General features: G+C 37.4%; 1 protein-coding gene and 1 pseudogene across 1 annotated transcript; one reads left to right on the plus strand and one right to left on the minus strand.

The window, feature by feature from the left end:
* The first annotated feature begins 1866 nt into the window (after window positions 1–1866).
* Window positions 1867–13110, plus strand: LOC121389058. The gene is made up of 4 exons (XM_041520675.1): window positions 1867–1878; window positions 2833–3077; window positions 12432–12612; window positions 12895–13110. Exons 1-4 carry the CDS (start codon window positions 1867–1869, stop codon window positions 13108–13110), a joined length of 654 nt encoding a protein of 217 aa, XP_041376609.1.
* A 3-nt stretch (window positions 13111–13113) lies between these two features.
* Window positions 13114–26204, minus strand: LOC121389060 (annotated as a pseudogene).
* Between the last annotated feature and the right edge of the window lie 1188 nt (window positions 26205–27392).

A 27392-nucleotide genomic window follows, 5' to 3' on the forward strand; every position in this document is an offset into this window, starting at 1 on the left:
CCCAAACTAAATTTATTGCCTTTTTTCAACACCAGCTTTGTACATAATCTGTCCGCGGTTACCACTGGCCTTGTTTCCCTGGGTATGAAAGGAATCATTCTTACCCCTATTACAATTTGTTTTAGGATGATTCCCATGACAAACTAAGCAAACATGTTGATAATGACATGGATTCCATTTGCAATAACCTCTGTTGAAAGCAAAACATAAGCCTCTAGTACCCCGACTCCTGTCAACCCCACTATTCAAAACTGAAGGTTGAACTGACCCAATAACCTTTGGGACCGACAACAATCTGAGCCAAAGATCAGTGTTTAATTTTGACCAAGACTGCTGTTTGACAGACTGACGTAACCTAAACTGTTCATCATAATTTCTCCATCCATAGCCTGGCGACCTGGCAGCAGCATATCTAATGATTGACATATACTGTATTAGCTCAGCTGCTTTTGAAGGAAATTTATTAATATAAATATGCATAAAAATCAAAAATGCATCAGACCACCTTTCTATTGTGAGAATGATATCCTTACTAACACATGGCCGAGATTTAATAGCCCCACTATCATTTACAAATAATGTGCCTCCAGAATAAAATTCTTGTAACTCTGCAGTGCCTTTCAATAACAATGCTAAATTATTAATGTACTGATGAGCCCAAATTTTTTGGCCTAATGCCATGTGAACATGTGAAGCAATATCATCTTCAACCAATCATAACATATCTGGTTGGCCTGCTAAATGAGTCAAATTGCTTGATGAAAAACTCTCACGTGGACCCGATTGTGCGTTGGCATCGCTTTCAATTTGATTTAATACGTAACCCCAAATGTTATTATTCATACCATGTTGAGCACTTGCTCCCGATGTGGCTGGGTCAACAGCAATCCCTGTTGGTACTACAGCTGGCTCAGTCTCTGTTGACAACACTGCAGGCTCAGGGTGTTTTCCAGTTTCAAATTCAGGCTGCACCGTGGTGATCATATGCTGTGTTTTTGAAGTGCAAAGTTGTTTCCAATGTCCAACTTCCGGACGAGAAGCTGTACCCATAGTTTTCCTTTTTCTGGAAACTGGAGGCATATGTGAAATAAGTCGAAATTTTTAAATAATGCTGTTTGAATGTGAGTACTGTGTAACTGCCAAACCGTTTTATTAGCAAATAGCCCGATGGCAACTACATTAGATTTACAGACACTGGTATTCTAAACAAGAAAATGTATTTAATATGCATTTGTAGTCTCCCAAAAAGCTTTGTTAGTTAGAAACACCTTACAATGGCTGCAAACTCAGAATAGTCCCTTTAATACAAAATCGCACACAAAATTTGTTTTGTTTAACGACACTAGTACTACTACAGCACATTGATTAATTAAAAATCGGCTATTGAAGGTCAAACATTTGGTAATTTTGTCATAGTCTTAGAGAGGAAACACGATACATTTTCCATTAGTAGCTAGGGATCTTTTATATGCACCATCAAACACATGATAGCATATACCACGGCCTTTGTTATGCCAGTCGTGGTGCACTGCCTTAGACGAGAAATAACCCAGTGGACTCACCGACGGGGATCGATCCGAGACTGGCAACGCATCAAGCGAGTGTTTTATATTAGATACACAGACACTGGTAATCTTAAAGAAAAAAATGTATTTAATATGTATTTTTGGTCACACAAAAAGGCTCTGATAGTTGGAAACACCTTACAATGGCTGCAAACTCAGGACAGTCCCTTTAATACAATAGCGCACAAGGACCCACTCATAGACAATCGGCCTCGGTGATATAGTGGTTAAGCCATCGGACATAATGTTGGTAGGTTGTGGGTTGGCTTCCCGGTATCGGGTCCCGTCCAGAGCAAGACTAATGATTCAATGGGTAAGTGTAAGGGCACTACACCAACTTCTCTTTCACTGACCACTAATCCACTGTCCTGGGCCAACAGTCCGGATAGCAGAATTGTGTGCCCGGGACAGCGTGCTTGAACCTAATTGGACATAAACACGAATATAGGTAAATATACCTATAAATTAAAGAATAAAACTCAGACGAAACTATTGCTGGCTGGCTGGCTGCTTGGCAGGCTGGCTGGCTGGCTGGTTGAAGTGTATTGTCATAAACAGGCCTTGACTATCTAGGCTTCTCAAGGGATAATGAATCCGCCTAGATATATCTCTCTTTTTTTTCTTCTCTTTTTTCGTACTTATATCCAATTAAGGTTCAAAAACGCTGTCCTTGGCACACACCTCAGCTATCTGGGCTGGCTGTCTAGGACATTGAGTTAGTTGTTAGTGTGAGAGATGAGGCAGCAGTGATCTTACATCTACCCATTGAGTCGTTAAAACACGCTCTGGGTGGGAGCCGGTACCAGGCTGCGAACCATGTACCTACCAGCCTTATGTCCAATGGCTTAACCACGACACCATCGTGGCCGATCTAGACATATGTTTCGCCTCACGTTATACACAACAATATATGAAACTCCAGAATGGTTATTCTAAGTCTAAAGCTAACACTTACCCGTATGTTTAAAATTAACAAATAATCGGAATCCAGTATTTGTGCTGAAATGAAATTACAACGCAGCCACGGATCACCCTGTCCTTTGCCAAATTAGCCCACTGCTAGTTTTTATACAAATTGGCTACAACGTTTAGGATTTCGCCAATAAAATTCGGTTTAAATTAGCCACTTGGTAAACATTTTCAAGGCAATACTCTACATACAGTGTACCCTCGATTTATTGCCCCCCGATTTAACGCCAACCTCGCATACCGCCAACTTTCTTTAAAGTACCGTTTTCATTCATTTTGGATTGTTGGATTCACACAGGGGTCGTTCCTCGGGACCCTCATTTCCGACTTGCACCAAGCACCAGCCAATGAAACGACAGCGTTGCGAGATCTGGTTGGTAACGTCACGGGCCGACTTTCAATCGACGAAAAGCTGAGAATGGATGTTGATGAGTTTGTCAACATTGACAACGAAACAGAGACATTTGCTAATATCAGCGACGAGCAGATTCTTGAAAGTGTTAAACAGATTCACGACGAAACGACTGATGACCAGGAAGAAGAGTCCGACGCTGAACCGGAGCCCATATATGTCATATTCTTGACATTCAGAAATTTAAAAAAATATTAAGTTTGGTAGTAAACACTATACCGCCAACTCGATATAACGCCAAAATTATTTTGGAACATTGGTTGGCGTTAAATCGAGGTTATACTGTATATGGAAAATGACTAAAGCAAAATTGTTTCCAGTGTGAGCTCTGTGCGTCGGAATATTTTATCCTCGGAACTGTCATCTCTTAATAAAAAATATAGGTTAGCGTGAGCGAGATGTTGGTGTAGTGGCCTTAGACCTTTTTAGTTAGCTATGAATACCCACCCTAAAGTGTTGCTAGAGCTGCTACTAAGATAGGAACCCAGTGCCTAGCACCCACACACAGAGCAATGAAAGTACTGCGCGCTCGATTTATATGTTTCTCACAGTGCTACTACTTCAATCTTTATATAACAATACGGATTATATAGTTATTTTTAAAAGTGCATTAATTAGAATTAGTTCATTGGTAATCTGACGTCTGTCGTGGTATCCACTTAAGTAGCGACTTGCCAATCGGACCAACTGACAATCAGACACAATGTAGTTTAATTGTTGATACGCGTATTGCAGGCGTCTGAACGAGTACACCATGAAAACTACATATTACATGGATACGTGTTTAGTATGCGTGTTATAAATAAGGATATTTTACCCATGAAATACAGACTCGGGGAGAACAGATACTGTTCACACGTTTTGCAGTTCTCTAACAAGACACACACTCTACTGGAATACAGACTCGGGTAGAACAGATTCTGTTCACACGCCTTGACGTTTTCTGACAAAGCACAAACTCTACTGGAAGAACCGAGAGAGTTTTTTGACATAAGCAATGTTAACTCTATCGGGAGACCTGTGTGTCATTCACCCAAGAGCTCTGACTTGTATATTATCTGTATGACCATGTTGTTAACTTGTTAATCATGTTTCGTGTTGGAAAAGAAACCAACAACCTACGTCACCAACTTGTCACTTCTGTTATTCATTTAACATTGCGATAAAACAACACAAAGAAAACTACACTGTGTTATGTTCTTAAAACACTTTTTTAAAACATTGTTGTTTCGGCCAAGAACAACGCAGAATCATCCAAGAGCCAACACCTCTAAAGCCTCTTGAAAACGTCTCGACCTCTAGATACCAAACGCAAGAATCAAAAATCATTTTAAGTGTTAACCGCACTAACCAAAATACCTTTTAAGGACCGGGGGCAGAACGTAGCTCAGTGATAAAGCGTTCGCTTGATGCGCGGTCGGTCTAGGATCGATCCCCGTCGGTGGACCCATTAGGCTATTTTTCGTTACAGCCAGTGCTCCACAACTGGTGTAACAAAGGACGTGATATGTACTAATCAAAAAGAGTAGCCCATGAAGTGGCGGCAGCGGGTTTCCTCTCTCAATATCTGTGTAGTCCTTAACCATATGTCTGACGTCATATAACCGTAAATAAAATGTGTTGAGTGCGTCGTTAAATAAAACATTTCCTTCCTTCATTTCATTTTAACGACCAATCTTAACTACCAGATTCATAATAATACTTGGGACAAAACCACTTTGGGCATCTCTAAATTAAGGCCTAAATTTATATTGTTTTTGTTTCTCAGACCAAACCGTTCTAAATTACGCGTCTATTCACCTCAAAGATAAAAATTAAAGTTTGTTTTGTTTAACGACATCACTAGAGAACATTGATTTATTTGGTAATTCTGTCATATAGTCTTAGAGAATCCGAAAGATTTTTTTTTCTATCAGAAGCAAGGGATATTTTCAATGCACCATTCCACAAACAGGATAGCACATACCACGGCCTTTGATATACCAGTCGTGTTGCACTGACTGGAACCAGAAATAGCCCAATAGGCCACCGCCGGCAGTGATATGTGCTATCCTGTCTGTGGGATGACGCATATAAAAATATCCCTTGCTACTAATGGAAAACTGTAGCGGGTTTCCTCTCTAAGACTATATATCAGAAGTACCAAAATGTTTGAGAACCAATAGCTGATGATTAATAAATCAATGTGCTCTAGAGGTATCGTTAAATGAAACACTGTTTTAATGTGCACGTTAAACCACTTGCCTTGAACTGACTCATGTTTCGTACACATCGAATGTATACGAATAGATATAATATCTTTATGTTTGCTTGTGTTTGTCTCCAAAACCGTTTAATCATTAGCCTTGTTTCTTGGAAGCAAAGACTATTCTCAGCTCTGTTTGATATTAACATTGATCACAAATGTTTTCAAACATCGATGGCGGCTTTGATGTCAACACTAATCACACATGTATCAGTGGAACCCATTTCGCAGATTAAACATTATCTTCTGTGTTTTTCTGTGGTAATCTTTCTTCAATGTCTGCCTTTGTTTGACACCCAATAGCCGATGTTTATTTTTGTGCTGGGGTGTCGTTAAACATTCATTCATTCGTTAATATTACTCAGTCAAGCAATCCATTATACTTGACTGCACTTCCTCGTGTCAAGACCGATGTTTTCTATTGTTGATGATGGTGCTGGTGATGATGGTGGTGATAATAGTGAGGATGATGATGGTGATAATGATGATGATGGTGGTGATGATATTGATGATGATGGTGATGATGGTGGTGGTGATAGTGGTGATGATGGTGGTGATGATAGTGGTGATGATGATGGTGATGGTGATAAAGATGATGGTGCTGATGCTAGTGATGATGATAATGATGGTGAAATTATGATGATGATGGTGGTAATAGTGGTTATGATGACGATGGTGATGATGGTGATGATGATGGTGGTGGTGATGATGATGATGGTGCTAATGACGGTGGTGATGATGATGGTGATGATAGTGATGATGCTGATGCTGATGATGATGATAGTGATGACGATGGTGGTGATGCTGATGGAGATGGTGATGGTGGTGATGATGATGATGGTTGTGATGATGATGATGATGATGATGATGATGATGATGATGATGGTTGGTGTGTTTATTTTTGTATTTGCACATGGACATAGTTATAATAATTATATCAACGGCAAATGCGGATTCACGAATGACGCACCAAAGAAACATTGGATTAAAAATGATTTAATCATCCAATCTACCCCCCCCCCCCCACCCCCCTCCTCACTCGGTCTCCCGCTGTCTGTCTCTCTGTCTGTATATGTTTTTCTGTGTGTCTCTGTCTGTCTGTCTGTCTGTCTGTCTGTGTGTATGTCTCTCTCTCTCCCTGTATCTCTCTGCCTCTCTGCCTCTCTCTCTCTCTCTCTCTCTCTCTCTCTCTCTCTCTGTGTGTGTGTGTGTGTGTGTGTCTTTTTCTGTACATGTGTGTGTCTAACTCTCTTGTAGGCGATTGTGTGTACTTTTCTATGTGTGTGTGTGTGTGTGTGTGTGTGTGTGTGTGTGTGTGTGCACATGCGTACGCGTGTGTTGTATGTGCGAAACCTGCAGCATTTCCCCCATTAGCAACAGGGGATCTTTTATGTGCATTTTTCCACAGACATGACATTACATACCACGGCATTTGATATGCCAGTTGTGAGGCTTTAGTTGAAACAGAAAAAAAATGTATTCGCTTTAGATTTAAATCGATTATAGGACTCCTGAACTTGCCATTCTTAAAGATGGCGTCTTAATCCCTGCCCATGCCGAAATGTATTTCAGCTCCTATTAGGACTAGATCCTTGTATAATACCACATTTTAAGGTTTTTTGTGTGCGAGGAATCCATTTCTGTTTCAAGGTCACTTTTACGGTCAAAGGATATTTTCAAGGTAATTTTTACATTTGTTTCATTTCAACATATTTTTGAGCTTATATCCAGTTAAAGGTTCAAGCACGCTGTCCTGGACACATAAATCAGCTATCTGGGTTGGCTGTCCAGGACAGTGGGTTAGTTGTTAGTTGATTAGTGGTTAGTGAGAGAGAAGAGGGTGTAGTGGCCTTACACCTACCCACTGAGTCGTTAAAGGGACATTCCTGAGTTTGCTACAATATAAGATGTTTCCGACTAATAGAATAGTTCTACGATTAAATCTATATATTAAATATATTTTCTTGTTTAGAATATCAGTGTCTGTTTATTCAATGTGTTTCTGATCATCTTAATATTTGTAAGAAGCCCAAACTGGATTTTGTCTTCAAATAATTTCGTACGTACGACAAAAACAACATTTTAGGAAATACGATGAAATTTAACCTAGTACAAATATTAGAATGACCAGAAACACGTTTAATATACAGCCACTAATATTTTATGCAGAAAAATATATTTGATATGTAATTACAATCGTTAAAAAGTCTCTGTTAGTCGATAACATCTTAAAAAGTGCAGCAAACTCAGGAATGTCTTTTTAAAACTAAACAAAAAACCCAAAACGGCCACAGTTCGATGATCGAGGTCTCTAGACCTATATTTTCGACGCAAGGGAATTAAAATGTTTTAAGTTTACTGCACAACCCACTGTCACCCTATGTTTTTAAAAAAAATCCAGAATGGTGTGCAAAATGGCTGCCATTATAACTAAAAATGATCATAACTCCGGAACTGAGCCACATAGAAAGATGATCTGTGGGTCTACCGCAAGTATAAATCATCCATGATCAAAACGTCAAGAAATAGAAGGAAAACTTTACAACGGTTTTTAAGTTTGAAAACATTATTATCAGGATATTAGTTTGGGTTGAAAAGACAATTATGGTGGACCCACTGAAATAGCCAGGTATTGAGACAATAGAAAGCTCAGGTTTCACTGTCAGTGGCTGGAGACAAAGGGTGACCACGAGCTTCCTGGCTTCATTCGCCGAGTCTGCAGCGCAGTTACACAGCAGCGTATTCGTTCTGCAAACACACAACCTGTGAATACGCTAAGAATACGCTGATGAGTCACCATGCAAACGTGTCTCTGTGAAAACGTCGCGAATACGCAGAGCCGTAAATTCAAGTATCCGTTCTCTCTCAAATACGAAGGAATACTGTTCGGTATTTTAAAGTATTCTTATCTTTGCTCACACATTAACGGTCGTCTGTGTTGTCTTGGTATTTTGTATTCGTTTAAACGACTGGAATCGATTCCCGTCGGTGGCCCATTGGGCTATTTCTTGTTCCAACCAGTGCACCACGACTGGTAAATCAAATATAGCGGGTTTCCTCTCTAAGACTGTATGTCAGAATTACCAAATGTTTGATATCCAATAGCCGATGATTAATAAATCAATGTGCTCTAGCGGTGTCGTTAACAAAACAAACGTTAACTCTTTTAACTGTATATCAAAGGCCGTGATTAATGCTTTCTTGTATGTGAAAAAAAAGATCGTTTTCTGTTATAACTGTAAAGCCGCTTTTACATTGGTACGTTTCCGGTTTGACTTCCAATACCAACTTACTTATCCGCTTAGTGCCTTGTGGTACATAAGGCCCACACAAAATCTCTCCAAACTACTCTGTCTTGGGCGTTCTTGGCTCCCGTACCCCAGGTCAGTCCAGCATTCATTAGTTTTTCCTCCATTGTCCGCCGCCATGTGGTTTTGGTCTGCCTCTTTTCCTTTTACCTTCAGGCATCCACGTGAAAGCTGTTTTTGCTGTTGACATCCTATAGCAGATGATTAATTAATCAATGTGCTCTAGTGGTGTCGTTAAACAAAACAAACATTATTTTCTTCGCTGCACGGGTATAATTCTTCAGCTGTGTATAACAGGATGTGCGACAATGCATATCTCCAGCCTCTGTATCGATTGCAGTGTTTGAAACATCACCATGAACAACCCAGTTCTTGGATTCTGTAGCTTCTGTGTGGAGGTTTTTGCCACAGTTTTCACTCCTTGCTCTGTAGATTGATTCATCACTGTTGTATAGACACAGAGCTAACGATCGTCTTTCTATGTGACTTAGTTCCAGAGTTATGATAATTTTAGCTAGAACGGCGGCCATTTTCCCCACCATATTGGATTTGTGACTAAAGGGCGAGAGTGAGGTGTCCAATAAACTGAAAAATTAATTCCCTGGCGTCGAAAACATAGATCTACATACCTTGAGCATCGTCCTATGTGGCTTAGTTGCAGTGTTATGGGCGTTTGTTGCGAAAAATGACCTTGGAAATTACTTTTGACCTTGAAAATGACATTGAAAAAGACAGATGACTTTAAAAAAAACTATTCCTGGCTCCACAAAACATAGAAAAGCGGTATTATACAAGGATCTAGAGCTACCAGGAGCTGAAATAGGACATTTTCTTTTTTTCCAGCAGCCGCATTATTAGATTTTGTGCATACCGATAACTAGGGGACTATCCCAACTTGTATGCGGTAATTTCTGAAACCCTTATGTCCATACCTAACTAGGGTCTCCATGAGCACTCGAGTACTCGGGCACGGGCTGAGTCTAGCAAAACTCGAGTCTGTTCACAGGACTCGGTACCCGTGCAAGAAAGACCACTCTCATTAAATACCTCTTCCTTTTTTTACGTCATTTTGCGATATGTTACCGCCGGTTATATTACACGGCTATGAGACATGGAGGGAAAACAAATGTCGAATGTGTGGAATGCAATACAATGACATGATTCGGTTGGAATTAAGACGCATAATGCTATGTTACTTTATTCCTTAGTTTCATTATCGTCTGGTGCATGTGTCGAGTACTCGGGTCCGGGTCGAGTGTGACCCTCGAATACTGTCCAATATTTTGGACTCGTGTAGGCCCTATACATAACACTATGCCAAATTGTAAAAAATTTGTCATAAAGTGCACTTTTTTTATTTATAAATTTGGATATATTCCATCTCCGCTAACCAACGATCCCGGTACTTTACTAACGAACACTCTCTAACAAATTTCTACACCGACAGCAGACGAGAGAGAAGGCTACATCAGATTCTACATCGGCTACTCATAAAATGTAATTACGGTATGCTTCGTTGACCCGGTCATTCACCAAATCGGTAAGACAAGATAACTAGTATTAGTAAACATATTATTGTACTCTACACGGTCAGCTTTAACGATTAGCCATTTTCTTCGAGGTAATCAGGCACTACATACTATAGATTTCAGCCATTAGTGAAAAAATATTTATCTACACTAACGTAGGGCCTACGATTTACTACCCTGGTCATAATAACACAGTTATGTTCTTCAGGTTTAATCTTTCTCTTTTTTTTTCTTTTTTTTTTATTGAACCGTTTGTTGATATATTGATAAGTTAATGAACTAATTAAGGTAGAATGCCTGATAAATGGTTTTGAGTAATAACAAAGAAAGACCAGCCGATATAGAATCAAGAGATTATTTTTAACCTATAACCTATAATTATGGTAGGTCATTAAAAGTAGTTGTTACCTTATGTTTTCTTAGGCATAGCTTAAATATTTCACGATTGCAGATATATAAACATTAAAATTAAAAAAAATATATATATCGCCTTACTAAACAGGTGACATCACGTGTTATTCCCGTGGACCTTTCATAGATATTGAGAGAGGAAACCCGCTGCCGCCACTTCATGGGCTACTTTTTTCGATTAGCAGCAAGGGATCTTTTATATGCACCATCCCATAGACAGGATAGCACATACCACGGCCTTTGATGTACTAGTCGTGGTGCACTGGCTCGAGCGAGAAATAGCCCAATGGGCCCACTGACGGGGATCGATCCCAAACCGACCGCGCATCGATCGAGCGCTTTACCACTGGGCTACGTCCCGCCCTTAATATGATAGTGACACGTGTGTTATTTTTGAAAACTGGAAACTGTGATTCGATAATCATGGATCTATACAATAAGCAACAACAACAACAACAACAACACGAAAAAAAACCCCCAAAAAACCAACAACAACAACAACAAATAAACAAACATTCCCCCTAAAAAAACAAACAATTTTAAAAATTAAATAGAGGATAATAAACGAGTTACCAGTTATTACCAAATTTATGTCCCGAGTGAAATTACCGGATGTAAAAACACGAGCAAAACACACACACACACACACGCATACACGCGCGCGCGGACACACACGAAACAATAACTACCAACCAACCAAAAAACCAACAATAAAAACCCCAATCAACCTAAAATAGGCCTACTTTCATTTTATCTCAAGATTATTTAAATTAAATAAAAGTAAGTTTTTGGCAATCATATTAAACGGTCACTGACCCTGCTAACAAGTAAACAGATTTTCCTTTCACAGGTATTGACGGAACCCAGCCTAATGCGATAGCCATGACAAGCGATTATATCTGGAGACACAATGAGCCAACATCGTAACAATCGCCTAGAAGCTAATCTGAACAAAATGGCGGATCCTAATGGCGGATATTTCACCACTGCTGAACAAAACGGACGGCCGCACAGCCCAGTGTTAAGACTTTTCAGTCGGATGTAGCTATATGAGACGCTCAAACCCCACTATACCTAATCAGCCAGTGACTTCCGAGTCTTATTAGGCCTACATATTACCATTATGTTGGTTAATTAATACGACAGCTACTATTATATATATGAATACCAGACGTTCAAAATGATGCGATCCATATCCATATTATTGCAAGTTTTGAAAATATTGCATTTCCAAGTACACATGACCAAAAAAATAACAACAAACAAAAAAATACAATCCTAACATGACCCACCTCCACACACATCTAAGAATGTGCCCACAGTTGGTGGTGCTGGGCACAACTACCAATAACTTTCAACCAATTTAGGGGTTTTGCCCAACACAAATAATTTGTTACTAAACAACTCACTTTTCATGATATACAAAAAATCACAAAGAAAATGATAAGATAATATGACATTTATTCTGTAAAAAATGTGGCCATTGCACATTGCACATTTTACATGTTTGTGTCACAAATGGTAACAAATCATATTTCAACATACAAGTAGTTGTACATATATAAATATATATATAGTTATATTTTTATTTAGTTATTAATATGAACAATCCATGTTGATCAGAGTAGAAACCACAAGCATGTACTACATGCATACTTAGGCACATAGCTTTGTGTAATGTGAACAATATATAGTGTGCTGTCGGCTATAATATTGATACTAAAAAATTACAACAAAATTATTTTATTGTGATGATTTTTTAAAAGACAATACAAATGAGAATAACCCAGGATTATTGGTGAGCATGCCCCAACACTCCCACTTCCCCCCAAATCCATGCAGCTATTAGCGCTTGCCGGCACTCAAAATGGTAAAGCGCACACCTGATGCGCGGTCGGTCTAGGATCGATCCACGGTGGTGAGCCCATTGGACTATTTTTTGTTCCAGCCCGTGCACCACGACTGGTATATCACTGCTACTGATGGTGTCTGAGAGGTATCTGTCCATGATACTCGACATACTGGACACAGAAGAGGAAATGTAGGATACCACCCACAGCCAGGTGCCAGTATTGCAGACTGGTGTTCATGCAACAACTGCAGAGAGATGCCAACTCCTGCAGAACGGCTGTGTTGTAGGAAGAACCCACAGAACTGTCTCACGTTATTACCAGTATGAAAACTCGTGTCAGCTTTAGTTATTTACACATTTTAAATGCACTGTTTGAAATCTTCACAAGTTTTTATTCAGCTGTGGGCACACTGCTTTATCAGCATATTACTTGTCATATATTTGTTAATTTCCACAAATCGTCTATCACCATAGTGTACTCTTTCCCATTAGCAGCAAGGGGTCTTTTATGTGAACTTTTCCACAGGCACGATAATTTTATAACTTTGTCATCTGACCACACAACATGAAATCATCAATCATAGTGTTTCCTTTAATTTTCAGGATTTTATTGTCCTGATACTGGATGAGGCTGTCCTGTCACTGGCCAGGTTGTACCGGCAAGATAAGTTTGCCCTCCAATTTATTCTCTGGCAGCATGGTCGACTGGGTGTTGGAGATCGAAGGGTCATTCCATCGTGCAGTGTGTGGAAGATCAGAGACAAATTTCCAGATCCATTCGGACAGTACACCGGATTCAAGCCATCTATACTTACTTGAAAATCAATTTGTTGCCATCCTGGAAACCTTCTCCTCGACCAGTCTTGTTGTTGGTGGTGGCGGAACTTCTGCAAGAACAGAAGATATTCTTCTTGGGTATGAAGCAGCCAGTGCTACTTTTTGGTGCATTCCTCCAACATCGGATAAGCGATTTTCGACAATCAGATTGATTAGACCCTCGATATGTGAATATGTTTTCTCAACCTTGTACGGCACAATTGGCCATCGTCCACTTTTCTTGTAAGTTCTGTGATATCTGAATCGTAAATAAATGGATGTATTAGACGAAGGTATTAGAACGTTTCCCTAACATATCAATGTCTCTCATTGTGCAGTTAATAAAAAATAAAATTAAAATACTGAAGACGGTAGTGCCAATTTGACACACAAAAATGACCTATTTCTAAAATAATTAAATGCATTAGGTAAATTTTGAAAATCTTGTTTTGACTAATGGGATAAAAGAACAACAATTGTTAGGAACAACAAATACCTTATCAGACCATCTTTATTCTTCTTGATTTCTCTGTCAACATGGGTGTTGTAATCCAGTGCAGCCAAACGATTTCTCATTCGGTAAACTGGTGGTGTGTAGGAAAATCGTTTGGAAGCATACATCAGTATCAGCGGGTGATAATTTTCCAGTTCAGCAGTACTTCTATAAACGAGAACATTACGAACAAGTTACAATATGATGAAACAAAATGACATCAATTTCGATAGCCAATCCCCTTTCTGTAAGTTTCTGTACATTAGATACAGGTGATCTTTTACGATGTTCTTGAAATGGACATGTTTTATTACAGCAAACACCAAATGATCTAAAAGGTAAAGATAAAGTTGTTTTAATGATGCCACTAGAACATATTGTTTAATAATCATCTGCTATTGTACATCAAACACACTGTAATTTCAATCAAGTCTCAAAAGAAACCTGCTGCTGCTACGTGGCTATTCTTTTCTTTATAAACAGCAAGGTAGCTTTTATTTTTCCTGCAACCACCGTTTGTATTGACAGAATATGATGACGGATAAAACAAAGTTATATACGTATAGTATCAGGATATGACTTTTGATGTCACTCGCATAGCTACATTACAAAATCGCTCATTTCACCTGTAGGTCATCGTACAATGTGGCTGAAATAACAGCTTTTCCACTTAATGTTTATGGTCTGCAGGATAAAGAGAATAACAAGTTTATGACGTCGGATATCAGCTTTATCCTGTTCAGGCCGAATGAGAAATTTCCCATTGTTAATGTCATAGGATAAAGCCGATAGCCGACGTCGTTAACTAGTTATTCTCGATTTACACTTTTTCAGCATATACCAGTTGTGGATTACTGGTTGCAATGGAGTAAACCCTCAGTTCAGTGGGTCTACCAAGGAATATGAATCCTTTAACCTCCCACATTTCAGACATATGCTTAAACCACAGAGGTGCATCCCATCTCCTGTACAAATATTACCAAGTGCTTCCATCAGGAGATATGTTAACAAACAAAAAATCAGGACATGATAAACCATAATAAGCCACTTGAAGTTTGATTTTTTGTCAAAACATTTCTGATGCCAATGGTCCTGAGGAAACAAACATATCAAAACACTCGTTGTTAATGCAGTATACCCTCCAAAAGGTACAACTCGGCGCTTTTTTTTGTTCCATTGCAATCAACATGAATCTCAAATTTCACTGTAGTTATGTATAGTTTCAACTTCGCTAACCAGAAATTGAGAAAATATGGCACTTTGTGTAGAAGATTCTTCTTCAAAACATTGTTTGTGCCTCACTCCCTTTAATCAACCATTTGCTGTCATCAACATTCTTCTCCACTAAAGGTCCATGTCCCAGCATCCGAATAGGGAACAGCCCAAGAGTGTTCATTCAAAACATGGTGCAATACTCCGCACCACATTCCCTAGAAAATGAAAAAAAATATGTTCAGACATTTATATGAAGCTGTACCCAAGTAAGTCACCTCATATTAATGACTTGTTTCTTAGTCCTGTGTGCATTTTGCAATTATATCTGCAAAGTTTATCTAAAATTTCACATTGAAGTTTTTTATATGAAATGTTTATTAGTTGTACCGATTAGGTGCCTTTAAGGGTGTATAACACCAAATCAAATCCCATAGATGACAATAGTAACCTGTGGCTAAAATTGATACATGCAGCGTATCAATCGATATATACACCACAGATATAAATACTACCATCCCTCACCCTTAAAAGTAAATCAGAAAAAAATGGGGGTGAAGCTGCTCGTTTCAGAGATAATGGGTAGGATCTATGACTGCCCTTGTTCCGCACAAAATTTGAGTACCTTTTTTCACAGGCACCCCATACATGTATCAAGCACAAGGTTACTTGACACAGCGGTACTAGATGAAAAAACATTGCATACATTTTTTGTCCATATGAAACAATTTATTTTTACAACAAACACTCTCACATTTATCATCACTGAAAGAAGTTTTGGCATTAACTGCTCTATCAAAAGATGAGTGTACCTCGAACTTTCACATGTTTTGGTTCAGTACTACCTTAATAAAAGATATCCCTTATCTTATATTATGTCAACAGTGTTTCTGCCAGAATGAAATGTTTGGGTATGGCGCTGTGAAGTTGAATGCAACCAGACAACAGAGGATATGGGGGTCCTCCCACAGAAAGAAAATGGGTTAAGTTTAGGTTTAGGGTTAACAAAAGCATACAGTAATGATAAAAGTAATTAATTTCGTCAAAAGGTTCACTAAAAAAACATGCCAAAACATTTGGGTATGACGTCATACCCGTTTTACTTTCTGGCAGAAACCCTGGTCAATGAAAGTCTACCTACTGCATTTTATTTTTTTAAAAGTGACCTATTGACCAAGTAATTATTTCTTCTTGTCAAAGTTTTGAACTTCAAAGGACTGATAACACTGGCCAGGGAAATGTTTGCACGAATCAAACACTGTTTGTTTAATCATCAGATAATATGTCACAGATAATTATGTACGAGTCTCAGTTTGTTTGTTTTACGACACCACTAGAGCACATTGATTTATTAATCATCGGCTTTTGGATGTTAAACATTTGGTAATTTTGACTTAGTCTTGGAGAGAAAACCTGGTACATTTTTCTATTAGTAGCAAAGGATCTTTTATGTGCACCAAAGTTTGGTTTGTTTAACGACACCACTACAACACATTGACTCATTAATAATAGGCTATTGGATGTGAAACATTTTGTAATTTTGACATATAGTCATCAGAGGAAACCCGCTACATTTTTTCTAATGTAGTAAGGGATCTTTTGTATGCACTTTCCCATAGACAGGATAGCACATACCACCGCATTTGATATATCAGTCGTGGTGCACTGGCTGGAACGAGAAATAGCCCAATGGGCCCAGTGACGGGACTCGATCCAAAACCGACCGCGCATCAAGCGAGCACTTTACCACTGGGCTACGTCCCACCATTTTATATGCACCACGATACAGGCAGGATAATACATACAACAGCCTTTGATATACTACTCGTGGTACAGTGGCTGGTACGAGAAATAGCCTAATGGGCCCAGTGACGGGACTCGATCCAAAACCGACCGCGCATCAAGCGAGCACTTTACCACTGGGCTACGTCCCACCATTTTATATGCACCACGATACAGGCAGGATAATACATACAACAGCCTTTGATATACTACTCGTGGTACAGTGGCTGGTACGAGAAATAGCCTAATGGGCCCACCAACGATGATCTATCCGAAACCGACCATACATCACGCGAGCGACCATGCATCAAGTGAGAGCGCTTTACCACTAGGCTATGTCCCACCCCATGAGTTTCAGATGCCAATAAATATTGTACCGACATTGGGGTACACACATAAAATATGTGCGTGAAATTATTTACTTATTATGAATTGTTCGTAAGTGTTCGCATTTTGACACACATGCCAAAGGTGGTTTGTGATATCCTGACACCAGTTCTTCAATGGTCTACATGACTAAGTCTGACTTTCCTTAAGAAATATTTTTAAAAATACACATGTACCAGCAAATATGTTTTATTATGATATGTTTATGAAAACTGGTCAAGAAAGGCAGTTGCCATGCAGTATGTTCAAATCAAGTAGCTGACTTTCATTGCTGCATTTGTAAATAAGGTCCAATATTTTTTATTGTAATCACAAAATTGGCAATATTTTGAGTATTTTTCAACAAATAGTACCAGGTAACTGGAAAAATAAGAGTGTTTAAAAAGTGTTCCTTACCTACCATACCAATATTTTTGAGCAGGAATGAAAAGTGACTTCCTGTTTACAGAGCTGTCCACGAGTAAAATGAAGGCATATGACAAAACACGCGGGACTGAGTGCAGGCAAGCGAGTTATATAGTAATAATAAAACAAAACTATAAAATAAGTATATATGTATTTTCATCTGCCCTTTTCCCAATGTATTGAGACAAGAAATATATGTAATAGAATCATTATAAAAAGAATGTAATTTAGGTAAGTAACCAACCATTTTCCATATTTGAATTTTAGGTGAGTGTGAGGCATGGAGAGCTCTGCCTAATGACAGAATGTTTAATGCAAACAGCAGTACTGAGTAAAAACATATTTACAAATTTTGTCATCTGCATGTTACTTACTGCTAATATCTTCTTTCCCAAGTTTTTGGCAGCATGCCATACGTCATGAGAATGTTTCATATCTCGACAGTTCTTCTCTGTAAAAGTGAATATGGTACATAGCTGTCACCACACTATTATTGGACAAAGATTTCAGAATGAACAGATATAATATACTGTTTATTCATGTTGTGTCAGTATATATTTATGGAATGACTCCCAATGCATCTTGTTACTGTAAATAATCATATTGTAAAACATTTCTCGTATATTGTATTCTGACAGCCTGAGACTGTTCAATAAACTACTGAGTAAAACAAGCAACACATTTAATAGCTTGTGTTTCACAGTAGTACCAATAGTTGTCTTTACCACTGAGTTAACTGCAAACATGTATGCATTAAGTAAGATATCTCACTCAGCAATGCACCAGTCTGTGTATAGGCATAAGTAACAACCTCCATAACTTTCAGTCCATCATCAGCTAGCTTCTTTAAGGTTCTGTGGAAGCCAACCTTCTCCATATTCCCACTTTTCCTGTTAGTCTCCCTTTTGTCCAAAGTAATGACATTTAGAATTGTTTTATCATTCTCCAGTGCTGTATATGAACAGTACTGGGCACAATAACTAGGACTATCCATCCTGCCATCACCTTAAAAAAACAAAAAATAAATTCATTAAGTTTATATTTGAAAATTCTAGTTTTAACAAATGGGTCTAAAGGCAGAGTTCATTGATTGGCCAATATTGTTGGCAGTGATTAAATGGTTGTATGTTGTAGTGTAAATATTCAAATGTGTAATATTAATGAATGAATAACATGTTTTCACAGCAGTAAATGTTAATGGTTTTATAGACTGAAAACAAATGTAATCAGGAATGTTATCCTACAAGATGTTATGGACATGCATACCTAACATCACAATGTCTTTCCCTCTGAATTCCTCCACAACTGCATGCTGGTGATCAACCCAGTGCTCATCAATGGCTGGGACAAGGTAGTGTCACTGTATCCTGTTGTAGGTAACTGTAGATGGAAACTTTAGCCTCTGAACATGACTGGTTGAGAACACCATCTATAGTGCAGATGTCCAGATTCACATACCTTTATAAAAACAAATTTAAAATGACATGTATATGTAGTTAATCAAAGATGGAATATGTGATTGTTCTAACATGACTGGAATTCCATCATTATTACGCAAAGTTTGTTACTAGTGTCCACCTTTGCAAAACAAAAATGTATACCAGATAAACCACATGTAACGGCACAAAATCTGAAACACTGGTTGAGCAAAGTGCAAAATTTTAAGCTTGAAAATTTCCGTTTTATCCAAGTTTAAAAAGGTATATGCAGGTAATACAAAATGTAGTGAAATACGTAGAATGCTAATGCAGAGAGGAAAATAATTATAAAATACTGCACATTAACTGGCTTTGGTTTTAAAATAGTGGGTTGTTTTGCCCTTAGTGGCTGAAATGTACTGCAAACTGGCAATTACCCATTTCAGGTATACAGCTGATCCAGTGACACTGTGGTTCACCGACAGTGCCTTTCTACAGCCCTTCACTTGGCAATGGTCTGCAATTTGTGTTTTTTTATTGCCAGTGTAAGCAATGGAAGGAGATACATCAAGAAACATCCATCATCTGTGATGAGACTGGACTCTCCTGGATAGAGTACCAAATGCGCAAAACCCAATTTTGTTTGGTGTTCTAACTTCATCCGACAGTCACCAACGTTTGGTATTCATCATCGAACTTGTACATTTCTTAAAAAGGAAAAGATAACCTTGGCCGAAACGTCTATATTCAATCCGTGGGCGTTCGCCATCGCAAACTGCTTCATTATTGGAAATATGCGTTTCCGTAAATAATAGTAAATAACGGTGATCGTGCTTGATTTATTATATGTACACAACTTACGAGCAGCGTTAGTTTGCAACCTGAGGCACTCTTATATTTACGTCCAACTTTACACGTAACTTACGTTTTCGTTGTTTCGTGAATAGCTCTTCAGTCGTAGATTTACGTTTACGTGTAAAACTAGACTTACGATATTTTGTGAATATGGGTTCTGGTCTGTAACATTTTCTTTCTTAAAGGGACATTCCTGAGTTTGCTGCATTGTAAAATGTTTCCGACTAATAAAATATCTCTACGATTAAACTTACATATTAAATATATATTGTTTTGTTTAGAATATCAGTGTCTGTATATTCAATGTGTTTCTGGTCGTCTTAATATTTGTAAGGAGCTCAAATTGGATTCTGTTTTCAAATAATTTTGTACGTACGAAAAAATAATATTTTAGGAGATAAAATGAAATTTAACCTGGTAAAAATATTAGAACGATCAGAAACACGTTTAGTATACAGCCACTAATATTTTATGTAAAAAAATATATTTGATATGCAATTACAATCGTTAAAAAGGCTCGGTTAGTCGATAAAACCTTAACAGTTGCAGCAACCTCAGGAATGTCTCTTTAATAAACATTAATGTCCAACATAATACATAAGACATGATCACTATTGTGATAGTAATAAGTGCGAGATATATATCTTGTTGAAACATTCGCACCTGAAGAATGCCGAGTAACTATGATTCAAATAAATCATCAATTCAATGCATTCCCAATCTGGAACTTGCCGCGGCAAGACCTATTTGCTTCGCATGTGCACAATACACGTGCTTTCGTTTGCTCGCCTTGGGAATCCTCCATTTAATTTTATATAATATATATATATATATATATATATATATATATATATATATATATATATATCCTTTTCACTAATTGCTACTCCAAAATTCTGTCCTGGACCCAGTCACTGGCTAAGTCAGAGATTGTGCCCGATAATGACGTGATTGAACCTTAATTGGACATAGGCACGTTAATATGTTATCCAATCCAATCAATTCAATGAAGTAAATAAAACTGAGGAATTAAATGTATCACCTACCATAAACTGATTTGGTCTGACGCAAAAGTATTTAAAAAATAAAATCACCTGCATTGTGACGAACATATATAGGTGCCTATATGAACCAAGTTGTTTTAATCTAGGACTTATAACCTGTGAGAAACGGATCTAAACGCAAAACTTTTAATGTTGATATTGTTGACGCCGACACTGGAAAAGTAACACCTATATCTGGCTTTTGTACTTTGTGAAGTCGAGATAAAAAAAAAATTGGAAGTCAACAAATTACTTAAAAATGTCGTCTACAGGCATTATTGTTAAAACATGTAGCAGGGTTTTTTTCCCCATTTAGAACACAGACAAGAGATGTTTCTATTGCAATAATCTCATCATATGGATGCACATAAAATCAGACTATTTTTGGTCAGTTCAAATACTGTATTAATGTTGCATATTATTCTTTAGTATACCCGAATGTGATGTTGCAACTGACTTCATAATCTTCATCATCGGAATCTACATCTTCGTCATCAATATTTTCCGTTATGCTGATACTCAAGCTGAATATAAATAATGATATATGTTCAGAAAAAAATCCTTTGAAATGTTATATATATATATATATATGTGTGTGTGTGTGTGTGTGTGTGTGTGTGTGTGTGTGTGTGTGTGTGTGTGTGTGTGTAAAGATACAGAATAATAATTTGCCTCTTCTAGATAATTTGCCACATTTGAAACTGTATAGTGGGCACAATAAGGTTGTATGTGTAAACATCTTCATTAATATGGAGGAAAAAAAGAAAAGAAAGACATGTTTTATTTAACAACGCACTCAGCACATTTTATTTAAGGTTATATGACGTCAGACATATGGTTAAGCACCACACAGATAGAGAGAGGAATCCAGCTGTCGTCACTTCATGGGCTACTCTTTTCGATTAGCTTAATATGGAGGAAATAAAGAGTATCTATCTCTCTATCTATCATTTCTCTTTACAATTTTAATGTTGGTGGGTCAGCAAGTTGAAAAAGACAAGGTCTGTGAATTAAAAAGAAACAAATCTATAATGATGAAAAAAAAAAAAAAGTTTGTTTTGTTTAACGACACTACTAGAGCACATTGATTATTAATCATCAGCTACTCGATGTCAAACATATGGTAAGTTTAACACAGTCATAGAAAGGAAACCTGCTACATTTGTTTTCATTAGTAGCCAGGGATCTTTTATATGCACCATCCAACAGACAGGACAGCACATACCACAGCCTTTGATATACCAGTCATGGTGCACTGGCTAGAATGAGAAATAGCACAATGGGATCGATCCTAAACCGACTGCACAATAGGTGTGCGCTTTACCACTGGGCTATGTCTGTCCCGGCTCTATAATGATGAATACATTCTTAAAGGAAGGGACAATCAAGGCATTTGACCTGGTATGCATATTCAACGATATATACTGCACATTATTGCTTAATATCAACAAGTATAATCGTATAGTTAATTAATAAAACGGTTAAATGTGACGGCTATTATATATAACGGGTGCAGCCATTTTGTATCATCCCAGTGAATACGCCCTCTGGCGAGCTGGTGGTTACGTAATACCTAACGTGTCACGTCAGGAATTAGTCTTCGAACTGAAGAAACAAAACATACCTGATTTTTGCGGACGCATCGCAATATTCTGTAATAATAGTCATCCCAGTAAGCCAGCAACAATTATATATTATTAATACAAAATAAACCACCATTGTCAAAGTGTTGAAATAACTGTATTATGGTTTGTATATAAATTAACCCACGTACTGAAATAATAATCGGAGTGTTTTCTTTGTTAATTGGTCTTTTCTTTCCGTGGCCTGTACCTGTGGTTCCTGATTGGCAGGTGTATATTTAAACGGTCCCCAGACACTGTGTCTAGACACACTAAAAATACGTGCCTCTTTTATTAAGATCACAGGGTATTGTGTGTTAACCGTACGGACACCCCTCTAATCGTAATCGATCAGCCGTCCTGCTTTATTACTGTAAGTAATTCTGCAAAACCCTTGATTAAGTAGACTTTCCCATCTAAAATCACAAAACTTACCAATTACGTAGTACCAAAGAAACGAAAATTATCACTTGGGTATCGTGAGTGGTCGTTTTTGCTCGAACGTAGCATACCAATAGTCCTAATAATATGCATTTTTTTCTTTGGATTTTTTAAAAAGAAAAAAATACTATAACTCCATTTCGTTCTATTGATGCAAATTGAAACATATTTAGTTAAATAGTTTATTATACTATCAAGTCATTTATGTTGTTTTACAAGTCAGGTTGATGAAAGTGAAGTGCATTGTCGTAAATTAGAGCGTTTGTTTACACTGTGCATAGAGCAGATGGACGGAGCTGACGTCACTTAGCCCCAAGCTATACCACCGGACGTCACAAAAACGAAACAAAATGGCTGCCCCCAGTTAGCAGGAATAAACATGTTTTTTTTATTCTCTAAAATTACGCGTTTTTCATTTGTTAAAGTGTCAGTATGTGTTGGTGGTCCGGGTATGCATCTTTCCAACAGATAAATCTCTTGTTTGAGTTTACTCTACCTTTAACTAATATACATGTATTTCAAAGGAGAATATAATATTCACTGTTATGTGAGATAATATTGTAGGATAATTTATAGAAAATTAATGGACTATTTTGGTAGTTTCAGATAATTTTAATTCCTTTTTAGCATTATACTTAATTCCACAGTACTGATAAACAAAAGTTTGTGTTGGTAAAAAATAATAATGACATTGTCTGGCAGATAGTATTTAATAAATTATTATTTGCGTAGATTTAGCATCTTGGTTAGCAGAATTGGTCACATGATTAGTTCAGATCTTGTTTGAAAATCGACAGTGTTCATATCTATAATTGAGTTTGAGCATGTGAGTTTCTATATTGGTAAGAAAGTGATAAATGTAGCCTTAGTACATGAATTTCATATATTATGACATTTAAACAATCATTAAAAAAATGAAGTTATAGTTATGTTGCAAAAGTATGAATCGTTAATTAAAGAAATCATTCTTACTCAAATGGATTGATAAAACTCCATGTTTTGCCTTTGTCCATCTCATCTTTTGTTTTCCGTCTGAGTCTTCCCCTTCAAGATATACTAAAATGAGATAATTAGAACGCTGATACTTTTAGAATTTAAATAATTAATTTCCAATTAGCAGTGTTGAACACTTGAACAGATGGTTCTAAAAGTAACTATAGCTCCATAAAGCTATAATTGGTAACTTATAAAACTAAATATGTTATATTAGCAAATACCAATAATTTTCTACGCTAGAGAGTGGGCTATTGAAAAAGCCTGTACTATTCATTTACACTTCTGTATTTTATTGCATTTCATAGAAATTCAAGTTACAGTCTCTGGTTACCATATTATAACATCATGTACAAATGTGAAATACAAGCTCAAATGCACTTAAAAAAGTCGTGTGTGTTAGCTATGAACGGAGATCGTCAAACGTATACGCTCGATTCGTCGCCTGTGCCGCCATTGCTCGGCAAAGCACAAACGACAGCCTGTTGTCAGTTTCAGTTAACACGTGCGTTTGCCGATTTCAAATTGTAGGGTTCGTCTCAAAAAATGAAATGAGAAATCTTGCGCTGTACGAAGAACGTTCGGTTGAGGATACGGTACTAGAGTCTTTCGTTAAAACCACCTCGGTGGCGTCGTGGTAGGCCATCAGTCTACAGGCTGGTAGGTACTGGGTTCGAATCCCAGTCGAGGCATGGGATTTTTAATCCAAATACCGACTCCAAACCCTGAGTGAGTGCTCCGCAAGGCTCAATGGGTAGGTGTAAACCACTTGCACCGATCAGTGATCCACAACTGGTTCAACAAAGGCCATGGTTTGTGCTATCCTGCCTGTGGGAAGTGCAAATAAAAGATCCCTTGCTGCTAATCGGAAAGAGTAGCCCATGTAGTGGCGACAGCGGGTTTCCTCTCAAAATCTGTGTGGTCCTTAACCATATGTCTGACGCCATATAACCGTAAATAAAATGTGTTGAGTGCGTCGTTATATAAAACATTTCTTTCTTTGATCTTAACAACGTATTATCGACAATCGTACCTTCCTATTTCAGAATTAATATTTTATAAAGTGTTAGTAGAACTTTCAAAGTTTAGTTTGTATGCTAGCAACACATTGATCATGTATATATTTTTTAAATAAAATATACTAAAGTAGACAGTGAACGTTTTCATTTCTGTGTTAAAATCGACAAATTCAAATAAATATTCTTTCGTTTGGAAAGGGTAAAGTTAGGTTTTTTGTTTAACGACATCAATGTTAGAGCATATCGATTTAATAATCATCTGCTATTGGATGTCAAACATTTGGTAACTTTGACATATAATCTTAGAGAGGAATCGGGTGCATGTGCAGGGGGAGGGTATTGGAGGTCGAAACCCCTACCTGCCCAAGCTTTAAAAAAATGAAATATATTTTCTGGGGCAGCATGGCCCATATAAACTTCGCTGAACAGTCTATAACCCCAACATTGCTGAAATCCCCGCACACGCGCCTTGGAAACCCGCTACATTTTTTTTAGCAAGGGATCGTTTATATGTACCATCCCACAGACAGGATATCACATACCGTGGCCTTTTATATACCCGCCGATGGGGATCGATCCTAGACTGACCGCGCATTTCAAAAAAACCACCTTTTTAGGTCTAAGTAATGAATAAAAATAACATAGTCTTGAAAAATGTTACGTAAATCGAACACAACACCCTCTTCCTCTACCCCTAGAGCGTTATGTAATTATTAACACCCTCTTACATGTAGCGCGTATGCCAACCGCTGGCCACTGTCAAAATTTCAAGGCAAATCCCCCACCGACTCCTGGAAAGGTGTTGTACCATACCTCTATTGATATAAATATGTTTTGGAGATATGAGACGACCCCTCAATCAAGACAGTTAAATGTGTTCAAAATCACGTGAGAAGCTCAGTGCCTGCGCAAATCACGTAAAGTCTCAGTTCTACTGGCGTCCCGCTAAATGAAGAAAAACAAAGCTGGCCATTGGTTTGTAGTTGACCTAGATAATGTAGATAAGCGAGCATTGCGAAACTATAGCGATGTGGTGGACCTCATATGTACCAAACAGAACTGAATCATCTATTCTATATGCTTAAATAATAAACATATTCCAGAGACTGCAACTTTAAGCTTATCTATACATGTATATAACTAAATACAGTGCATCTCAACTATCAATTTGTGTGTCAGATTGCATATACCTTTTCCAAAGTAATGAAAATATGTCATACCTGTACATAAGCAGTAGTTGCATGGTTGCATGTATGCCTGCATCACCAGTTGCACCATTGTTGCTACCCTGTTTTGTGTATTTTAATAATAAGCAATTGGAATGAAAAATAATCCATTTCAAAATTAACCAACCTCAGTCTTGAGGATGGACCAGCTTCTTCAACACTGGATACCCCAGTCTCTGACTGCATAAAGACACCAGACATTTAAACCGGACTATACAAAAAAAAAAGGGGGGTAATCGTAATCGATTACAATCGATTACATATTTTCATGTAATCGTAATCGTAATCGATTACTGTTTGAGAATACCATGTAATCGTAATCGTAATCGATTACATTGCTAATGTAATCGTAATTTATGATTACTTCCGTGATTACTACACTTGGATTAAAGTTTCAATCTGTATGAACTTGCACTTTTTTTATGATTATATATTAATCATTATTACAGCATCCTTCAATATACATGTATCATTAAAGTAATAAAGTTATTACCTACTAGCAATGTAAACAAAGTATGTAAGTTAGGAAAATATTTATACAAAATAATAAGAAGGCGTGAATCTATGGTTACTTAGTTTTAAATAGAGTTCTGTACACATATATCATATTCTCCTTAACTGTTTTATACCAACACTTTCCATTATGTCTGTAAATGGTTATATTATGTTATAACGTACATACGCTTATGAAAACATGCCTATTAACCAAACTTCTTTGATATGCTTGGTAACAACTCAAGTAACAGTGCTAGTAGTTGGGTGCAGCACTGAGCAAAGGGACTATCCTGAGTTTGTATCCTTTTAACATGTTTTTTTTCTGGTGTCACCGGTAACAGTGACGTCACGGCTCAAACTAGATCTATTGTTTTCTATATTTTCATTTCGGGCTAATGTTGCATTTCAAACCATTATAAGTAAATATTTTTTAAAACGTATCTATGTGTTCATCTATAATGTGTTTGGTGTTTGCTATGTTTTTTATTCAAATAAAACAACGACCAAACTAATATCGAAAGAAACTAGGAGTCAGTTACACATTGCCCAATATATATTTTTTTATTAAAAGTTGTAACTTTTTTTTCCTGTGACGTTTTGTCCTGTGTTTTTTTCAATGGCTTTTTACCTGTCAAGTGAATCAGTTAATTTACAAGTTGACTGAAATAATTGATTCTCCAGAAGTCACGTGGCAAGAAAGTGCTGGAGCAAAATACTTTCTGAACCGGTAGAGCACTAAAAACATATCCTATTCTTTTAATCTTTCTTTTTTAATTTGTGGGTTATATAAGAATTGTTTCTCATTTTTTAGGAATTTATCGATGTATAAAAGTCACAAATGGTAGCCTATAAAATCGCTTCGCTACGCTACGCGATTTTATACTACATTTGTGA

Source organism: Gigantopelta aegis, chromosome 14 (genome assembly GCF_016097555.1).
Source record: "Gigantopelta aegis isolate Gae_Host chromosome 14, Gae_host_genome, whole genome shotgun sequence".
NCBI lineage: Eukaryota > Metazoa > Mollusca > Gastropoda > Neomphalida > Peltospiridae > Gigantopelta > Gigantopelta aegis.

Bases quoted from the DNA above. Each gene is read 5' to 3' on its own strand.
- LOC121389058 (XM_041520675.1), top strand. The intron at 3,078-12,431 runs GTCCGACGCTGA...TGATGGTGTCTG, and splicing joins ACTGATGACCAGGAAGAAGA to AGAGGTATCTGTCCATGATA. The intron at 12,613-12,894 runs GTATGAAAACTC...TTTAATTTTCAG, and splicing joins ACTGTCTCACGTTATTACCA to GATTTTATTGTCCTGATACT.